Source organism: Fundulus heteroclitus, unplaced genomic scaffold (assembly GCF_011125445.2).
Source record: "Fundulus heteroclitus isolate FHET01 unplaced genomic scaffold, MU-UCD_Fhet_4.1 scaffold_295, whole genome shotgun sequence".
NCBI lineage: Eukaryota > Metazoa > Chordata > Actinopteri > Cyprinodontiformes > Fundulidae > Fundulus > Fundulus heteroclitus.
Genome location: NW_023396705.1, coordinates 53490 through 74072, shown reverse-complemented (window position 1 = coordinate 74072; position 20583 = coordinate 53490). Strand labels below are relative to the sequence as shown.

The 20583-nt window shown below is 44.6% G+C and overlaps 2 protein-coding genes across 2 annotated transcripts; both read left to right on the top strand.

Moving 5' to 3' along the window:
- The first annotated feature begins 4944 nt into the window (after positions 1 to 4944).
- On the top strand, positions 4945 to 16189 carry LOC118559492. Its single transcript, XM_036130200.1, has 5 exons — positions 4945 to 5230; positions 6662 to 6758; positions 11581 to 11705; positions 11892 to 12115; positions 16006 to 16189. The coding sequence occupies exons 1-5, from the start codon at positions 4969 to 4971 to the stop codon at positions 16108 to 16110; spliced, it is 813 nt and encodes a 270-aa protein (XP_035986093.1). The 5' UTR covers positions 4945 to 4968; the 3' UTR covers positions 16111 to 16189.
- Positions 16190 to 16334: 145 nt separating this feature from the next.
- LOC118556293 (zinc finger protein 596-like) lies at positions 16335 to 20330 on the top strand. Its single transcript, XM_036130199.1, has 3 exons — positions 16335 to 16476; positions 16559 to 16662; positions 18387 to 20330. Exons 1-3 carry the CDS (start codon positions 16474 to 16476, stop codon positions 19288 to 19290), a joined length of 1011 nt encoding a protein of 336 aa, XP_035986092.1. The 5' UTR covers positions 16335 to 16473; the 3' UTR covers positions 19291 to 20330.
- The last annotated feature ends 253 nt before the right edge of the window (positions 20331 to 20583 follow it).

Here is a 20583-nt window from a genome sequence, read left to right as displayed (position 1 = left end):
CGACGACTGAATGAAAACACCCGCAAAGACTCCTACCCCCTCCCACGCATTGATGATACGCTGGACTACATTGCTGGGTCCAGTTGGTTCAGTTCCCTTGACCCCCGCAGCGGTTATTGGCAAGTGGAACTGTCTCCAGAAGCTCGCCCAAAGACAGCATTCACCATTGGTCAGGGACTGTGGCAATTTAAGGTGATGCCTTTTGGTCTCTGCAACGCCCCAGCTACCTTTGAACGCCTCATGGAAAGGGTGTTGGCCCATATTCCACGAAGCCGCTGCGCGGTCTACCTGGATGATCTTCTGGTGCACGCAGACAGTTTCGAGGCTGCCCTGGCCAACCTTCAGGAAGTGTTTGATGCCATTCGCCAGGCTAACCTGCGACTTCACCCACGGAAGTGCCACCTGCTCCGGAGAGAGACCACTTTCCTGGGCCACATCATCAGTGCAGCTGGAGTATCTACAGACCCAGACAAGGTCAGTGCAGTGAGAAATTGGCCAGAGCCTCGGAACACTAAGGAGCTGCGTAGCTTCTTGGGGCTAGCCTCCTATTACCGGAGATTTGTAAAGGACTTTGCCACTCTCGCCAGCCCCCTGCATCGGCTGACCCAAAAGGGACAAACTTTCCACTGGGATGAAGACTGTGCTGCTGCCTTCTCTGCCCTCAGGATGGCACTGGTGGGGGCCCCAGTACTGCAGTATCCTGACCCAAACCAACCCTTCATTCTGGATACTGATGCCAGTGATGGAGGCATTGGGGCGGTGCTCTCGCAAGGGGGAGAGACAGGAGAACGGGTTGTTGCTTATTACAGCCGCACCCTCAGCCGGGCAGAAAGGAACTATTGTGTCACCCGGCGGGAGTTGCTGGCTGTTGTCCAGGGGGTTCGACACTTCCGCCACTACCTCTATGGGAGGAAGTTTCTTCTTCGCACTGACCATGCATCCCTGACCTGGTTGCTGAATTTCAAAGAGCCAGAGGGGCAACTAGCACGGTGGTTGGAGGCACTGCAGGATTACAACTTCCAAATCGTTCACCGGGCTGGTCGGCTTCATGGCAATGCTGATGCCCTGTCCCGCCGGCCGTGTGCAACAGGAATTGGCTGTAAGCAGTGTCAACGGGTGGAAGGACGTGAGTCAATGGGCCCCCAGACCGTGGCTCTACAAGTCACCAGCAAAAACCCACAACATCCTAGGTGTCTCAGGGTGACCGAAGAGTCTGTGGATGGTGTGGAAGTTATGGAGGCCGAACAACTGCAGGAGGAACAAGATCGGGATCCTGTTCTCGCTCGGATCAAGCAGTGGGTGGAGGCTGGCCAGCGGCCCACCTGGGAGGCGATAGCAGCTCTAGATCCAGAGACTAAGGCACTGTACTCCCAGTGGTCCACCATTTGTTGCCACGGTGGGCTCCTTTATCGACAGTGGCAAGCTCCAGCAGCACAGCGTGACGTTCTCCAGTTGCTGGTGCCCAAACAATTGCGGGCCAAGGTGCTCCAGATGGTCCATGGCTCTGTGGGGGCAGGTCACTTTGGAGTCGCCAAGACACTGCAACGCCTCCGGTCGAGATTCCATTGGCCCGGCTGCCGCCAAGATGTGGAGCTCCATGTCCATTGTTGTGATGCTTGCACAGCAAAGAAAGGGCCAACCCAGCGCTCACATGCCCCCTTGCAGCAGTACCAGGTGGGTGCTCCAATGGAACGAGTGGGTGTGGATGTACTAGGCCCATTTCCTGTGACGGAAAGAGGGAACCGCTACATCCTAGTTGCCATGGACTATTTCACTAAGTGGCCGGAAGCATATGCCATCCCCGACCAGAGTGCTGCCACCACGGCTGAAAGACTGGTGAGCGAGATGTTCTGTCGGTTCGGTGCCCCCGAGGAGCTGCACAGTGATCAGGGCCGGAACTTTGAGGTGAGGTGTTTGGCGAGGTCTGCCGGAGGCTTGGCATCAAGAAGACACGAACCACGCCACTTCACCCTCAAAGCGATGGGCTGGTTGAGCGGTTCAACCGGACCTTGTCCACCCAGTTGGCTATTCTGGTGGATAAACGGCAACATGACTGGGATCTACACCTGCCTGTCATCTTGTGGGCTTATCGGACAGCGGTCCAGGAGTCTACTCACTGCACCCCTGCTTTGCTGATGTTTGGCCATGAACTACGCACCCCAGTGGACTTGGTGTTTGGACCACCCCCCGAAACGGAGCAACCTGTTGGGCCAGGGCTGCGCTACATCTGTGATTTAAAGCAGCGTCTGCGGGTTGCTCATGAACTGGCTCGGGAGTGCCTAACTGCAGCCGGACTCAAGCAGAAGCGGGCCTATGATTCGCGCTGTCGGGGGAGGAACTTCGAGCCTGGGGACAAGGTTTGGGTGTTTTGCCCTGAACGGAAGAAAGGACTGTCCCCAAAGCTCACCAGTCAGTGGGCTGGGCCATCTGTGGTGATTCACAGACTTTCTGATGTGGTGTACCGGGTGCGGCTGCGCAAGAGGGGCCGGCTGGTGGTTCTTCACCGGGACCGTTTGGCCCCATATCAGCCAGGCAAGCCTGCGGTGAGCGAGCTGGAGACGGACCCTCTGCCAGTGGTTTCTCCTACGCCTCAAGTTGTCATGGGTGAGTCCCGGCGCGCTAACCCCAGACAACGGCGCCTTCCTGCACGTTTCAGAGACTTTGTAGTTAATTCGTAATGGACCTTACCAAGCTCCGCCCACAACTGACCTAAAATTCTGAAGTCTCACAAACAAAGCCTCGCGGCGCATTCATTCTACGGAAGTTTCTATGTAAACATGGCGGTTTCCACTTGGACTGATTCTTTGCGGAGTATTCCTGACTCGATTAGTGCGTCATTTCTGCCTGATTTTGAAAAAATATCATCGACAACAATGGACAGAGGAATTAACAAGTTCATGTCATCATTTTTGGACGAGTTAAGGGTATTTGAGCCACGCGAAGCCTCCAAAGTTGTGCAGGTCACAGCAAAATGCTATCGGTCGATGAGGAAAACGGCAGACCCTCACACCCTCAGCATTAATATAGATGTGGACAAGATAACTGATGCCTATTGTTCTTACAAGGCTGGGTAAGTTGTGCATTCATCGTTTTGTCTGTTACTTTTGAAATCAGCGGATAATTCCTGTGGTTTGTTGGCAAATGTTTGTGTGGCTAGCCTGATACGCTGTACTTGGTGCTAGAGTGGCTAACACGAGGAACAGTTTCGTCCAAAGCCTTTTCTGCTAAAATAAAATATTTAGTGTATGTCAGATACAGTACACGATTGAGATTGATCTGTTTAGCTAACGTCTGCTGGTGTCGGATAAGGATGGGACGCTGTTGGCCCATCCCCGCCGACAAAATGCTAATAAATAAATAAATAATAAGCAATAAGTATTATTGCTTTGCTTTAAGTATTAAAGCAAATTTATAATACTTACACCAGCACACACTCCCTTGTTCTTATTGATCCTACGAAGGTTGAGCTGCTCGTGTGGTCGCGCACAAGCTTTGATCCAAGCCCGGCATTCTGCACCTGATTTTGGAAATCTGTGAATTTTCCCACCACAAATACGATCAGGATATCTGACATCACCAGTACAGATACCCCACTGGCAATGGAGAACCATTATTTTTTTATTATTTTTCGATTATTAACTCGAAAACGTTATGCCGGTATGCTAGTACAGCGGTAGTATAGCACTACATTAGCTTGTGTTTGTGAGACTTCTTCGAACGTTGTAGCCACTCTATGACGTAGAATGGGCATCAGCCAATGAAAAGCGGCCCCTCTGGTAAGGTCCATGGGTTAAGAGTTCTGTTGTTGTACAATGTTGTGGTTCATTTCACTTAGGCATTCCTGGTTGCTGGGGACAGCTAACCGTCTGAGGGGGGGCAATGTAGCGATTAGAGGGTGATGTTATGTTGTTATGTGTTTTCCCATGAGGCTTAGCGGCAGAGAAGAGGGAGCGAACCGTGAGCGAAAAGGCTATGTGTTCGAATGATAAGACCTGTGTGTTCCACCATTAAAACGTGAATGTTCTGACTACCCGACTCTGTGTGTGGTGATTTCGGGGAGCCCTCAACAGAGGCTACAATAATATTATAAACATTTAAAGAAACAGTACTTATGATTCAAGTTTTAAGATTATATTTCGTTATTTATTGGCAACAGATTTAGTGAAAAGAATATTTTTTTTTAGCATGTCTGTCCTGATCCACACTCCTTACAGTTTGGTGGCAGTAATGCACCATATAGCTGTTTGCTTCTCAAGAAGAAGAAGAAGAAGTAGGATTAGAAATGGTGGTTCTAATGTTAAATTAGTTTGGATTCCTGCTCACATTGGTATTATAGGTAATGAGTTAGCTGATAGTTTTGCAAAGAGTGCTGTAAAAAAGGATCTTGTTGAGTTAAATATTAAAATAAGTAAAAATGAGGTAAAGAATATTATTAAAATGTATTTCAAGAAGAAATGGCAAGTACAGTGTGATAAAGGAGGGAATGCTAGGTTTTATTATAGTATTCAAAAAAAGGTTGGAGAATTAAGAAAATGTAATAGAATTAAAAAAGAAGAAGATATATCTAGGATAAGATTCGGACATACAGGATTAAATAGTACTCTTAAAATAATTAATAAGCATAATACAGGGTGTTGTGATTGTGGCAAATTAGAAACAGTCCAACATATTTTTTTAGAATGTAATAAATATACTCAAGAAAGAGAGATGTTGCGTAGAGAGTTAGGCAGAAATAAAAATAAATTAGACATAAGGGAATTGTTTCAGAGATCGTCTGGGGATGTAGTTTTTGGGAGTATTTTTAATTTTCTAAGAAGAACGGGTATTTTAGAGAGGATATAATAGATTGTCTGACCCACACTCCATTCTGGAAGGTGGCGGTAATGCACCTTTAAGTTGTTTGCCAACCGCCATTAAAAAAAAGAGAAGAAGAAGAAGAAGAAGAAGAAGAAGAAGACGCAAAACGCAATGGCGCCAGTGCGTCACGGCGGTGCCATGATGTTTACGGCGGAGAATTACATGGACGAAGAAAAACCCATCATGTCCAAAAGCGGCATCCTGAGAGGAATCATCACCGAGAAGCTGAGCACAGCCGCCCGGGAGATCTTAGCGGTGGTGGAGAGGACCGTAGCCGACTACGAGGAGGAGGCTTCGGGCTTCAGGCGGGAGATCGAGCGGCAGAGGAGGCAGCTGGAGCTCCTGCAGCCTCAGGTCAAGCTGCCCAGAACAGGTCAGTGGTGGATAATCATTACATGGAGTCAGGGTTGATGCACATTAAGCGGGGATTCTGGAGGGGCCTTTATGCTGTCTCCACATGCACCAGGATCAACTTTATTAGACAAGTTCTGGGGAACAAACAAGGAGTCTGAGAGCTGCCACGCCTCCCTGGTGTAAAGACATACTGACAGCCAGCCTGTAGGAGAACAGACATTATTATTATCCATCCTCCACCTCCTGAACAGATAAATGTTGTTTCACCCTAGCAGAGGCTAGAAACAGCTCAACAGTTCATGGGAAACAACCAGAGACCAGAGGCAGGAGCAGCCAGAGTAGCACTACTTCAACATAAATTTACTCAATAAGAGCAATAAAGTGTTCAGTAAGAAGTCCACTCATGTACTGGGTAACTAACCAGAACAAGTGTTGATTTAATTTTTAAAAGGTATGTAGTTGGACATAAGGTTATGTGCAAATTCTGGTATTTTAAAAGACAAAAGAAACACTTCTAAATAATTAGATTTTAATGTATATACAGTATGTTAGAACAGTGCAAAGTACTTCCAATCACAATATCTACTATTTACTGTACGATCATCTGACCTCCAAGTGGCTCAATGAGCTCAGCAGAAAAGAAAATAACATAAAAATATCAAAGCTTGTGCATAAATAAGAAGAATATTTAGCTATAATGATTAACAAGGACCACACTGGAAATGATAGAAGAAATATTCAAGCCATTTTACAAAAAAATCAACAAATATTTGACAGTTGGCTCAATTTCTGAAAAGAATATTGTTAACAAAAACGGGAGGGATAGCCAGATTAATTTATCCAGCATATATCTTAAATATACCAAATACTACAATAAAAAAAAAAATCAAATTCATCACAATTTCATCTGGAATAATAAAAAACATGTGATCAGAAAGAACGACATAGTAATATCAGTAGAAAAAGGAGGAATAAACGTTATTGATTTTAAAGTGAAGAATGCCGTGATAAAATTAAAATGGTTGCAGACTTTTATTAGAAATTAAAAGAGTTTATGGTTTATTTTCCCCTCACAATGTTTTAAAAAAATTGTAGGAAGGAAATTTCTCTTAAGATGTAACTTTGATCCTGCTAAATTACCGATTAAATTGTCAGACAACCACAGAAGTATTCTAAAATGATGTTAAAAGTTTTCATGCCTCGATTAAGTTACTGGAAAATAACCGTAAATTAACAAAATAAAATTGATTTGTAACAAATGGAGACCGTGGGCGTAATGAAGTTTGTTTTAATGGAGTTGCCATACGATGACGTCATCGGGAAGCGCCCGAGTCGACCTGGTACCTACACCGTCTATGGAAGAGTCTGCAGCCCATTTTTATCCGATGAGTCAAAGTCCTTTTAAACTGACTGGAAACGACAGACAGATGTTCACACAACATCTGTGCAGGTAGAAGCAAGAGGAAACGTCCAGAAAAGCTTCCGAAAGATCCAGGAACGAAACGGATCCGAGACGACAAGAAGGACCCAGAGCACGCAGCGCCAAGGTAACGACTTCAGAACATTTAAATAAACTTTATAACTACACGAGAAGAATATGCTATTGAATAACTGGTTCAAAAAACCCTAAATACTCCAGAATGCATGGTAATTGTTCATCATTCAGTAAATTAGTGTCATTTAACCTCACAATGGTTATATAATAAGACCTAAAAGATGTGGAATGTGTCCGAGCCACGGGTTCCTTCAGTGCCTGATATCTGATGACCTTCCTGAGTGGTTTTCCTCATCTGGACCAAGAGGCTTCATTTATACACCGTCTGACCAAAAAAATACATTGCCATCAGAAAAAAAGGTCACACACTAATATTTCGTGGGACCCCCTTTAGATTTTATTACGGCACACATTCTCTGTGGCATTACTTTGATATGAATCTGCAATGTCACAAGATTTATTTCCACCCAGTGTTAAGACTCTCAATAGGGTTCAGGTCTGGACTCTGGTGGCCAATCTATGTGTGCAGATTACGTCTCCTGCTCCCTGAACCACTCTTTCACAATTCGGACCCAATGAATCCTGGCATTGTCATCTTGGAAGTAGGGGTGGGCGATATGAAGGAAATCTGATATCCCGATATATTTGGGCTATATCACAATACACGATACATATCACGATATATTCAAATAACCTTGAATAACAAATGTTTTTAGCTACATAGTGCCTAAAGTCTCATATTAACGTGTAATTTTTTTGTTTGAAAAATTGATTGCAAAATAAAAATGAATTAAAAATGTTTTATTTTTAGTTTTATTTTAACCACAGCTGCACATAGAAGCTTTTCACAAATTACAATATTGTCACATTAAAGCTCTTTCATGGTCAACACTGGACCTTAAAAAAAACAGAACATCCCAGCGGCCAAAAGGAACACCAAGGAAAAATCTGACACAAAATAAACCTGAAATAAAAGGTGCTTAAGACATATAAATCTGTATAATAAAAATGTTGTTGTGTGTGTGCGCCAGAACTCTTTCTGGTTTGGAGGAGGAGCGAGTGATGCGTTCACGGCATATGGGAAAAAAATAAACTCCGTGAATTCAATACAGCGTCTCAATGTTGCCATGAAAATTTACACTCTATGGTCGCGATAAAGTCATTTTAACCATCGCGCGGAGGGAAACTTCAGATTCAACGAGTATACTCGATACATCGCCCACCCCTACTTGGAATACGCCTGTACCATCAGAAAGAAAACATCCATTGGTGGAATAACCTGGTCATTCAGCTGACCTCATTCTCTGCACGTACTGCTGCTGAACCTGGACCTGACCAGCCAGATCATAGCACGGCCCCCACAGGCTTCCTCAGTAGACATCAGCCATGCTGGGTGCATCACTTCACCTGCCTCTCTCCTTACCCTGATGCCTCCATCGCTCTGGAACAGGTAAATCTGGACTCGTCAGACCACATCACCTTCTTCCATTGCTCCAGAGTCCAAAGCTCCCTGGCAAATTGAAGCCTTTTTCCCGGTCAGCCTCAGAGACTAGTGGATTTCTGAAGGCTACACAGCTGTTCAGTCCCAATCCATTGAGTTCCCTCCGCATTGTGCATGTGGAAATTATTTGACCAAGTGTTAAAGGGATCACTGATCAAGATCATTCAGGATTTGTTTCCAGTCACATTTTGTCCTCAAATACGACGGGTCCCCACTTTCTTCACAGCTTTTAATAAAGCGTTGGACAGTTCTTAACCCAGTTTTGGTCATTTCCGGAGTTTCCTTGGATGTTTTCTCTGCTTGATGCGTGCCAATGATGTGACCCTTCTGAAACAGACAGACGTCTTTTCAATGTCCCCGGGATGTGTTGTTTGACATGGTTGTTTAAGAAGTGGAAAAATAACTCGTTGCATCAGTTGGGGTTAAGCAACTTGTTGCCAGCTGAAACATAACCACCCGTGCAGTAATTATCCAATGGGAGAAGCGCTGGATGAGAAAAAAGCGTATCGATAAAATAGAAATCATATTGGTCGATATCGATAATTATCAACAAATTCAAAACATGTTTTAAGTGCAGACCTGGCCAATTTATGCTGTTGCTTAGCAACCTATTTTAAGATACAGAACACAAACACTGAATCCAAACTCAACCCTTTATTCAACTTTTTACCAAAACTGTAAGTTTTTAGAAAAGAAAAAGGAACATATGCTCTTTGAACTCTTTGAAGGGGTCAGAGCTTGGCTCCTGGGTCTGCGTTGTGATTGGTTGGGAGGATGTAATGACTGTAATGTCAACCTACATGATGAATGCAAAAAGAAGGAAAACTGTTCTTCTATTGAAATTTTTATTGACCCTTTTTCTTCTATCATCCATATACGACATATATATATATATATATATATATATATATATATATATATATATATATATATATATATATATATATATATATATATATATATATTATGTTTTATGTTCTGTCTCTCGTGGATAAGGTCCCCCCCTCCCTGCTTTCCCTGCTTCTGCTGTGTCTTGTCTTTTCTGAGCTCTCTCTTCATATCATCCGAACTCTGTAACATTATGGATCTGGTCTGCTGTTTTCTCAATGCAATTGATAAAAAATTTTCAACGTGAAGGCAGGGAAAAGGGGATCCGTCCTTTCCTCATGGGACACACTTTGTGGGATACACCCTAGATTCTTGGAACAGGTGGAAAATGGTGTTTTTCGATATTGTCAGTCGAGGACGTTTAAGACGTATACATGTTTGGATTCATGCTACTCGGATTTCTTCTATTTGGATTTGGAGGATTTCTGGTGTACCAGCAACGTCGGCGGATGTCGGTAGCAAATATGGCCTTGATCAGGCTGCCGGCCGCATTTGATGCGATCACTAAGGCTGTGAACGAGCAGAACCGTAAGTTGGACAAGCAAAGCCACAAGCTAGATGTGATGGAACGCAGACTGGCTACAGTGGTTGAACTCAGAGAATTGATGGGATAAATCTGGATGTGAAACGCTGAAAAAAGCCCAAAAAATTGGAATATTAGATTTGTGATGTGGAGCCAGCGCCGAAGGACTTTAAAGCTGACGGAAAAGTTGGGGCAGCTTGTTTTTCAAAATAAAAAGTGTATTTGGATTAGGCTTCCCCTCTATCTAAAACTCCCCTGGATGGTATGGTGAGAGGGCCCAGAACTGCTCCCCGCTCCCTCCTCCCCTGCTCCCTCCTGTGGATACGTTCAGAACTGTGGCGCTGGTTGATAAACTTTCCATCATATCAAGGACAATGGCCTCTGGACGGCATTCATGGTCAAACTGAACAAACATTCACTACACGCACAACTGACGCCCATAATCTACTTGAACTTAATGCGACACGTCTCCAATGTAAACCTGCGTAAATGTTGTCTCGTCATTTGTGCTTTTCTCGTGCAGAGGTTTTTTTATATCTCAAATTGTATCCTGGTTCAGAATAAAGTGTGAAATATGCCTTTTTTTCCTCTCCCTCCTCAAATGTGGCTCCTATCGTTCCACTGAGTTAAAGGCAGCGCCCGATAGAAACCGCGTCAGGCGGGGTCCTCGGCAGCAAGGCCTCAGTCAATGGTTCCCCCGAAATGTTTGTGATGTATATGATGGACGGTTGTACTGGAACTGTGATTTCCCTCTGGGATTATTAAAGTCTGATTCTGATTGTTCTCGAATTATCGTCCAGCCCTAAACGGGAGGCTCTTTATTATTATTTTTTTTTTTTTTTTTGGCAAGGTAGTCTATGGCTACGTTCACACTGCAGCCTGAAGTGACCCAATTCCGATTTTTTTTTGCCCAAATGAAACCTAGATCTGATCTTTTCATGACAGTCTGAACGACACAGATCAGATTTTTTTCAAATGCGACCCAGGCCGCTTGGATATGTGGTCCTGAATCCGATACGTATCTGATCTTTTCAAATGCGACCTGCGCCTGTACGGCCAGGTCGCATTTATTCGACCTACACGTCACTGATACTTGACAAACGTCACTAACAGTGGACCTGGCTATGCCAAAGAGGTTGGCTATTGTGCGGTAACAAACACCTGTTGCAAGTCCATTCAGCCCCACGGCAACACGTTTACTCACTGCTGTGTTGATGTGTGTTTTTACATGAGAGCGCTAAAGAGATCCGTTAAGACGCACATAAAGGTTGCCTTTGTCATTCGAAAATTATGAATGAAGTCCGTATCAGTAAAGCCACTCACGTCGCTAAAATTTGGCTCTCTTCCTTTTCGATCTTCTTCAAAAGACTGCATTGGTAATGTGCTGGCTCCGGTTGGAGAATAACGTAAAGAACGCAAGATACGCTGCAGCATTACGATCCCTGTTTACTTCTGCAAACAATGAGCACGCTTGCTACGCATGACGTCATCGTGTCCTCTACTGCGCATGCGTGACACTTAAGTGTACGAATGCAGTTCACACAGGAGATCACATACAAGTCGCATATATTTGGAAATGTGAACGGACACGCAAAAAAATCCGATTTCACAAAAAAATGGAATTGAGCATCAAGTCCTGCAGTGTGAACGTAGACTTAAACAGTCTACAAGGTGTGTCAAACAGAACTTGGTTTGGTGCTGTGTGATGTGACGGATGACCTCCGTTCCTTTAATAACAGAACCAGGAAGTAGGACGACTTCTTGACACTAAGCAGAATAAAATACTGTAAGCTCGCTTGCATTTAAAACTCAGATGTTTCTGTGGTTCCTATCTGTTCATGTGTGGGTCTGCATGGTTAGATCCGTCTGTGTCAAGAGATTTATGGGTTTTTTTTTTTTTGCTCTGTCGCTGAGTTTGTGAAACCTCCAGCTAATCAGGGCTGATCTGTTGTCCACTTGCAGGTCAGGTTCTTCCACGGTTCAGACTGGAATGAAAGGGTACGGCAAACCGGCTTGCCCCCGCACCCATATAGACGTCACGGTCCGGTTACTGGAGAGCCCTGAGATCCATATTTTGTCCTCAGTTGGTACGTTGTGCTTTATTTTGTCTCTTAGTCGTGTTTTAGCTCCAGTTTTTGTTATGGTTTTGGCGTTTACTGGCCATTTAGTTCGTGGTCAAACCCAGAATAAAGTCCGGAAGCTGAAGTTAAAACTTGTTGAGTGGAAAATGTTAAAAATCAAATGTTCACAGGAAGTGCTTCAATCTCCTCCAGCGTTACGGAAAATACCCACAAGGGTCCTCAAGTGCCCTCTAGATCTACCGGAGCCGGCCTTCCTGGACCTGCTGACATCCTCCTACCCTCAGCTGGCTGCAGGAGAACCGTTTGACATTCTGAGAATGAAGCGGCGCATGAGGCTTCGGCCTCTGAAGCTGAAGACTCTGACTCCAGAGGAGATGTTTGCAGCAAGAATCTCGCAGCTCTACCTCCGGCTGAGGGTAAAACCTGGAACATTTAACCCAGAGCCTCTCAAACTAGACTTTAGGCTAACTTGACTAGATTTACCAAGGTTTTCCTGAGTTGCCTTAACTGATTATCATAATGTAGGTTTTAAATATTAATGCAAGGAACATATGCAGAGTTCTGGGTGTTTTGTTCAAGCAGAGATCCCATAACTCGATTTAACAGTAAATTCCACTTCTTCGAAGTCCAGAAGGTTCATAATACATAATAATCCGTAAACACTGTGTAGTTTAATATTAAAAGTTTATAAAAATGCTTCACAGTTAAACAGAATAAACGACCAGAATGTTTGGAAGAATGACGAGTTGACATTGACCTGGAATAAGTTAATCAGGAGTTCAGGTCCAACCAGGAGGCCGGTGATGTTGGTCTGGACAGTAAGACAGAGGTCCGACTGCTCCGTGGAGATGTCGCCTACTGGTGTGAGAAATCGTAGATCCATCAATATATTGGTTATATCATTAACAGTCCAATCACAAAAACAAAACAACTGGACTTGTTTTCCGTAGTGAAGACGTTCCGCTTCCTCTCCAGGAAGCTTTCTCAATAGCGTACCGCGAGCAAGCTATTTTTAGAAACGTAACGTCACGATGACGTCACATCACGTGGTACGCAGTAGGGCAAGCTTGCATAGCCCGCCGCTGTTTCGCTGTAAAAGAGACGTGCGTTACCCTTGGTTTTACTCGTTAAACGACTGCTTTTTCCAAATCTAAGACCATGGTTTTTAAACATTGTTGCTATGGAACGTGCAACAGCGACTCAAGGTACGCAGATTGGCCGCATATGAAGGATGTTTTCTTCAAGACTGCCAAGGAGAAATGTGTGCGCTGGGACCGGGGCGGTCAGCCTACACAACAGTTCAACCAGGAAAAAGTTACCAAATTCACGTACATATGTAGCAAGCATTTTGTTGGAGGAAAGGGCCCAACCGAAGAACATCCTGACCCAATTCCAGCGACATCAAGTAGTGAACAGGTAAGAGTATTTTGGTGGCCGACATGAACTCTGAATGAAGCGCCTGCTACTGTGATAGCATATAGGCTATCATGGTAGCAGGCGCTAACATGATACCCTGCTACCAGGATAGCTTACTCAAAAACATTTCAAATAAGACAAACATTAAACATATACCGATCCCTGGACGGTGATTACAAACAAAAAAAACGGCCGATGACAGCATGACCGCCGCGCAGGAAAAAAAAACAACAAAGCTTACCGTTCGATCAACTCGGCCCGTTTTCCGGTCTTTTTAAGCCCTCGACACTCAAGCCATCGTTTGAGCTAAAGGTTGGTGTGTTCTTCGACAGTGCGACCAGTAATCCGTGCGCCTGGGACATCGTCTTGGGAAAGTTTAACGGCTGCAAAGTCGGTCATATCGCTGGTTCTGTTGCATGTGTAATGGCTGGTTGCTACTGGCGCTCTCTACCTGTTTGCCCTACTTAGGTGGCAAAAGGGGCGTTGCTCTTGAGATGGTGACGTCACGTGCGCGGTACGCTATTCAAAAAGTCTGGAGTAATGTGGAGTACCAAGCTTTATACCATTGGCAAACAAAGGCTTGTAATGTCTTAGATAACATGCAGATTCAACAGAAACAGGACCACCCGTTAGTAATGGGCGGTCATTAAAGACACTGAGCCAGCAGATTGAACCGAAACTGATCCACTCCTCTGTAACGAGGAGTCGTTAGGGTCGTTATTGGCTTGGCTTAAAGGAACGATGTTTTGATCACCCGAATGAGGGTGAGAGTTAAGGTGATGGTTGGCCGGAATTAATCCTATAGCTGTGTTGTAAGTTTTTGAGAGTTGGAACCTAAGGCCTCCTCCTCTGTTTAAGGTTAGTTTTTCTGTCTTAACGTAGATGGCTTCCTTCACACCCCTTTCAAACCACCTGTCTTCTTTGTCCAAAATGTGAACATTTTGGTCCTCAAAGAGTGTCCTTTTCCTTTAGGTGCAGGTGGACAGCAGAGTCTTGTCCTGAGGAGGTAGCTCTCCTGTGTTGAGCCATGCGTCTGTGGAGAGGTTGTTTGGTTTCTCCAATATAAAGATCAGAACATTCCTCACTGACTGAACTGCAGACACCACACCGCTCATCTTAGGTTTGGGTGTTTTGTCCTATGGATGCACCAGCCTCTGTCTGAGGGTCCTGTGGGCTGAAATGTACTGGGATTTTGTGTTTGGAGAAAATCCTCTTGAGTTTTTCAGAGACTCCAGCAACATATGGGATGACGATGTTTTTGCGTTTATTCTTCTCACCATTATGTTCTGCAGCGGGTCTTTTGGATTTTCTTGCTGATTTGACAAAAGCCCAGTTAGGGTACCCACGGGTTTGGAGGGCATCTCTGATGAGTTTCTGTTCCTTGTGCTTCCCTTCCATTTTAGTTGGGATATGCTTGGCGCGGTGTTGTAAGGTTCTGATGACAGAAAGTTTGTGCTCCAGTGGCACAAACTTTCGGAAGTGTATAGGAAACCCACCCACACCGACCAATATCTTCTTTTTGACTCACACCACCCACTGGAGCACAAACTTTTCAGTTTCGGTTCAATCTGCTGGCTCAATGTCTTTAATGACCGCCCATTACTAAGGGGTGGACCTGTTTCTGTTGAATTTGCATGTTATCTAAGCCATTACAAGGCCTTTGTTGGGCAATGGTATAAAGCTTGTTACTCCACATTACTCCAGACTTTTTGAATTGAGAAAGCTTCCTGGAGAGGAAGCGAAACGTCTTCAACTACGGAAAACAAGTCCAGTTGCTTTGTTTTTACTTTTTTTGGAATGACCATGACCTGGATGACTGAGAATCTTCACCAGCATACAGTCCAATCACATCGATGTAAAATGAAAAAAATCAATCCATGTTGTCATTCACTTTTATTTTGAAATTTATAAGGCTCTAGGCTAAAGTTAACGGGTGATCTACTATTATTATTATTATTATTATTTTCAAAGTAGAAGAATGTCGTTTTTGATGGGCTGCACTAAGGAGCAGTGGGTAGTGCTGTTGCCTTTGAGCAAGAAGGTTTGGGTTCGAGTCCCACCGTGGTTCTTTCTGCATGGAGTTTGCATGTTCTCCCTGTGCATGCGTGGGTTCTCTCCGGGTACTCCGGCTTCCTCCCACAGTCCAAAAACATGACTGTTAGGTTAATTGGCTTCTCTAAATTCTCCTTAGGTGTGAATGGTTGTTTGTCCTGTCTGTCTCTGTGTTGCCCTGTGATGGACTGGCGACCTGTCCAGGTCTCACCCAGGGATAAGTGTGTTAGAAAATGGATGGATGGACGGTTTTTGATTTAGATGCCTGCTTAGAAATAAAATTATCAAACCATATTTGGGTCTTTTTTTTGTGAGGTAATATCAATGTAAACAATAGTGTTAGATTGACAGATGGTAGCGCATCATATCGATCACCTAACGATATGATGCAAATATCATATTGTCATGTAAACAAATCGATATACCATATTTTTTGGACCATAAGACGCACCGGATTATAAGGTACATTAAATATTATTGTCCCAATATAAGTGTGTAACATCGCTCCTCCACGTCCACAGCTCTCTATCTGTCTCTGTCGGCAGGAGCTGGACTACACTGCCCTGTTTCTAACATAAGGCCAAAATAAACACGTTTTATTTTTGCTAGTGCATGCTCCAGAAACAGGCTGCCTAAAGGCTCCCACGTACTCCGGCGTACTGTGCGCATACTGTGAGCTTGGTGGACTCCACGCTGACTCTCCACGGACCTCTCACCTTCATAGTGGAGTGTAATGTTGCCTACGTGTCTTTTTCGGGTCGTTTCCGGGTCACTATGTTACATCCTGGTCTCACAGACAGTCTTGGGTTCATCCTGTTTTTAATCTCGTCTCTTTCAGAGGACGCCGGTACAGATGGACGTTAGTGAAGCTCTGATCACCGAGTCCACATCTGCCGACCCGCCGGTTCTGAACAACGATGAAACTGGCTCTCAGACAAGGTAAACATGTGCGTAAAAAAACAGATAGAGTCCAAATTAAAGCTCTATAAGAGCTTCAGAAAGCCTGGAGCGCTTTGGATCAGAACCTGTTTATTAATTGATCCGCAGCGTTGTTTGTTCTTATCGGCTCCGTTCGTTACCTGGGGATCCAAACCCACCCGTCCATCCGGGTCGCCCTCGTCTTTCATCCGGTTACATAAAGGTTTAATAAATAAGTCCAGAAGGTTTCTCTGTGTTCTGGTTCTGCAGCGTTGCTGGAGGGGCCGACAGGTCCGAAGAGAACACCCGGCCCGTCACATCCACACCTCAGCCACAGGAGCAGGAAGCAGCCGAGAGCCATGTGGACTCCGTGGAACCCCAGATCCACATGGTGGGTGATGTAGACGAGGGAGGTTCTGGTTCTGGACTGTGTGGTTAATCTCGTTGGTTCCTCTGGACTCAACTGCTTTTAGGATGAAGTGGTGAAGAGTGACGGGCAGGAAGAAGAACGTCCTGTCATCGACGTCCCTTTGGCCCCCGTTCTCACAGGGAACCACGAATCTGGAGTCCAAACAAGGTAACTTTCAGGTTTAAAGCACCTAAAACATTCATTAAACAACACAAAGGGGAAAAAGACAACAGACGTTAATTTTGCTCTCGAGAGGAGAAACGAAAGAGATCTGCTCTTTTACAAATCTTCCATCGCTCTGAAGTAAACCCCGTCATCACCTCCATTTTTATTTCAAATAGGGGAGGTTCTTAATTAAAAAACACAGTTGCAGCACTAAGGAAGTAGGGGAACAATGACATCCAAGATAACACTGCATGATTTAATCACATCTCTTCCAGGCACCTAATGCAGACCATTCACTACTCAGAGAATGGGTCACAAGTATCACAGATAACTGGGTGCATCACAGTTACACACATTCCTTGTATCATTATCAACACAACATGTTTCCTGTCTTCTGCAGGTCTCCTAGAATGACAGAAGATAGTGACGGACACAAACAAACGATAAAGCTACAACACTAACCACCTCACATATATATTCCAGTAAATATATGATGACAAACCCAATAAATCATTAACACAATATAAGAAATACAAAATATTCCCAACAGTAACTTTGGAACAGCAGGGAAGTTTGGTTCTGGTCGAAACCGGGCCGTTAATGTTTTACAAGGCTTTCGTTTGATTCTAGAATTAAATATGAAATATTTCTGTTTTTTTATCGGGACTGAATCCTCTCAGGAACTAAAACAACGCGTCTCGTAAACACGCCGGTGAGAACCGTGTAATCGGATTCTGACCGAGACTGTGTTGTTTTTATGCTAATTGTTAATCCGAACAGAGTCCATCTGGTTCCGAACTTGTCTTTCAGGATGGGTGAAACTACCCAGACTACGCATGTGTGCCCTAAGTCTCTCCATCAGGAGGCGCTGCTGAGCCTGCAGCTTTAGTAGCGTGTGCATCTAGGGCTCAGCCGGCCTTAGAACCCGGAACGGGTTCATACCCGGAGCTCAGAAGAGTCCAAACTGCTGCTTTTTATATTTGTGTTTCTAGCAGCACAGACGGAAGTACCTCTTTTTCTTCTTCTGTGGTTTTTATTATTGGAATTTTTGAGGATTTTTCATGTCAGAACATTCATATTCAGCACACAGCCTGGTGAAGGTATAATAATAATAATAATAATAATAATAATAATAATAGGGAGAAAATTATATATGAATATTAACGATGCATTCAGATGACTTTCTGTCTTTCCGCATTGAAACATGGCTGCTGATTGACAACCTCCATCTAACACTGAACTGACCAGATCAGTATTACACAAGTTTAACTGACTTGATATCGAATTCTGATTTCTTAAATATATATTTTGAAACTTTTTTTTTAGCTTATTGAGTCGTTTCCTGGTTAAATAAAAGGTAGTAAATGATTGTTCGTTATGGATCAAACATTTTTCACAGCAGTTTTCACACCGATTAGTAGGAAAACGGCACAAAGCATGCTTGCTAACACTGAACTGGTCATATCAGTATTACACAAGTTTGAATGACTTGATATCGAATTCTGATTTCTTAAATATTTTTAAGTAGTATATTTTGAAACTGTTTTTTGGCTCATTGAGTTGTTTACTGGTTAAAAAAAGGGTAGTTATGATTCTTTTGGTATGGATCAAACATTTTTCGCAGCAGTTTTCACCCCGATTAGCAGGAAAACGGCACAAAGGATGTTTGCTTTTGCAGCATTTCAACACGTTTATGATATAATTTAAAATGTTTTCCATCTCTGCAGCTCTGTTGGAGACATCCAGCCCATCAGCTCCTCGTCTGAACCGGGCAGCTCCAGCACCGACACGGACGACACGTCAGACGACGAGGCAGCGGGCGGCCATCAGGACGCCGGGCGGCACACAGAGGCCAGGAGCAGCAAAGTGACCTGCAGGGTGTGCGGGAAGCTGTTCCGGCAGCTGGGCATCTTGCTCAGCCACGTCTGGGATCACGGCGACGAGCCTCAGAGCATCTGTGGCGTCTGTGGAGAGCGGCTGGAGTCCGCGGAAACGCTGAAGGAACACGTCACGCGTCACACAAAGGGCTTCAGCCTCGGCCATTTGGGGAAGGACCCGCTCTCCGGCGTCGCCAAGCGGCGGGCGGGGGATCGGTTTAAATGCAACACCTGCAGCAGAGCCTTCTCCACCACGGCAGCGCTACGCAGTCACAGCTGGGTCCACCAGGACAGGGCGCCCGTCCGCTGCCACTTCTGCCTGAAGTCGTTCGCTCTGAAGGCGGACTTCCTGGCTCACAGGAAGCTGCACGCCAGCTGCCGCGGCCACAGCTGCAGGCTGTGCGAGAAGGCGTACCTGTCCAAAGCCATGCTGAAGGAGCACGAGAAGACCCACGACCACCAGCGGCGGACCCTCGGCGCCGACGCCTCCTCGCGGGCCTGCTGCTTGTGCAACGTCAGCTTCGAATCCAACGAGGCGCTGAAGACCCACATGAGCGGCCACTTTGGCGACGCTCTGTTCAAGTGCCACGAGTGCGGCAGCTGCTTCAGCCAGGGCGTCGACTTCAACCGGCACGTGATGACGCATTCAGCCGTCCGGCCGTGCGGCTCAGTGAGCGACGGGAAGGAGGTCCAGGTGAGGACCCGCGACGGAGAGGCGCCTCAGGAGGAACCACACTGCAGCTGGTCTGAGTGAAGCCTGGTGTTTTACGAAGCGTTGACACGGCAGGAGGATCTTCCCCTTCAGACGAGCTTTAAGGCGCCTGATTATATTGAGATATTCCTGCCATAGGCGGTATGCTAAGAGTGTGTTCTCTGTTGCTCTTGCCGTTTGACCAAACCTGTTAAATCTACGATTTATCGTCATCTGTGACGATCTGAGGAGGGTCCGCACCTTTACTTCCCTGCCAGATTAATGAGACCGAGGTTCTATGTTTTAACGTGTTTTTTTTGTTTGTTTTTTTTACTGTTTTATGGCATCATTTCATTTTTGCTTGTTTCTGCTGATTGCTGCTTCACCCTTAATGAAAACGAGCCACACCTGAGTAGACTGAACAACCAATCAGGAAGCAGCAGGTTTTAAAAGGTGAGGTGGGGGGAGGATAACATCTCCTCCTCTATCCTGGACCTGGTGGAGCTAGATCATAAATCCAGATGTCAAACATTTGGTATTTCTTATATATTTTTAGCTTCATGGAAGTTTTGTGTGGGTTTTAGTAGAGTTTTCGTTTACATCCTGTTTGCTGTAAAAAAAAACCTCTCTTTTTCGGCTGCCGGTGTTTCCTGCTTCGTCTGATTAATTTTAAACAACCTTTTGTTTAAAATAAATCAGGAACCCATCAGAAATGGGTCAGATTAAAGCAGCTATTACCACCAACACCCTCAGATATTCCACTTTAATAGTTTCTAGAGATGTTTCGTGTTGTGCGACTTACTCAGGTTGTTACAGACGGCCTCTAAGGTTAATTTCCTCCTGTCCAGTAAAATGTTGTTGAGTTCGGTGAGTCTAGTTTCTCCGGGGAGGAACGTCAGATTATCTTATTATTTTTAACGTGAGTTTTTCCTCATGTCTTTGTTTTGCGGACGCTCCATAAAGTTACTGCGACCACAGATTAGTTATCGGTGAAGGAAAAATCCACTTTCTAACTGCAGTAACTGGTTCCCAGAGGAAACGGACCATGATAACCAGTTCTGGTTCTTCACATTGCAAAAATAGAACTAGAAATAAGTAAAATTTTCTTGATATGTATATATGTTTGTCCTTGATTTGAGCAGGTAAATAAGATTATTTGCCAATGGAATTAGTATTTTTACCCCTAAAATAAAGATCATTAGATATACTTCACTTGAAATAAGATAATGGAGATGAGTTGTTCCTATTTTAGTTCAAAAATCATATTCCATTGGCAAATAATCTTATTTACCTGCTCAAATTAAGGAAAAATTCTCTCATTTCGAGAAATAATTTCTTATTTTGAGTTCTATTTTT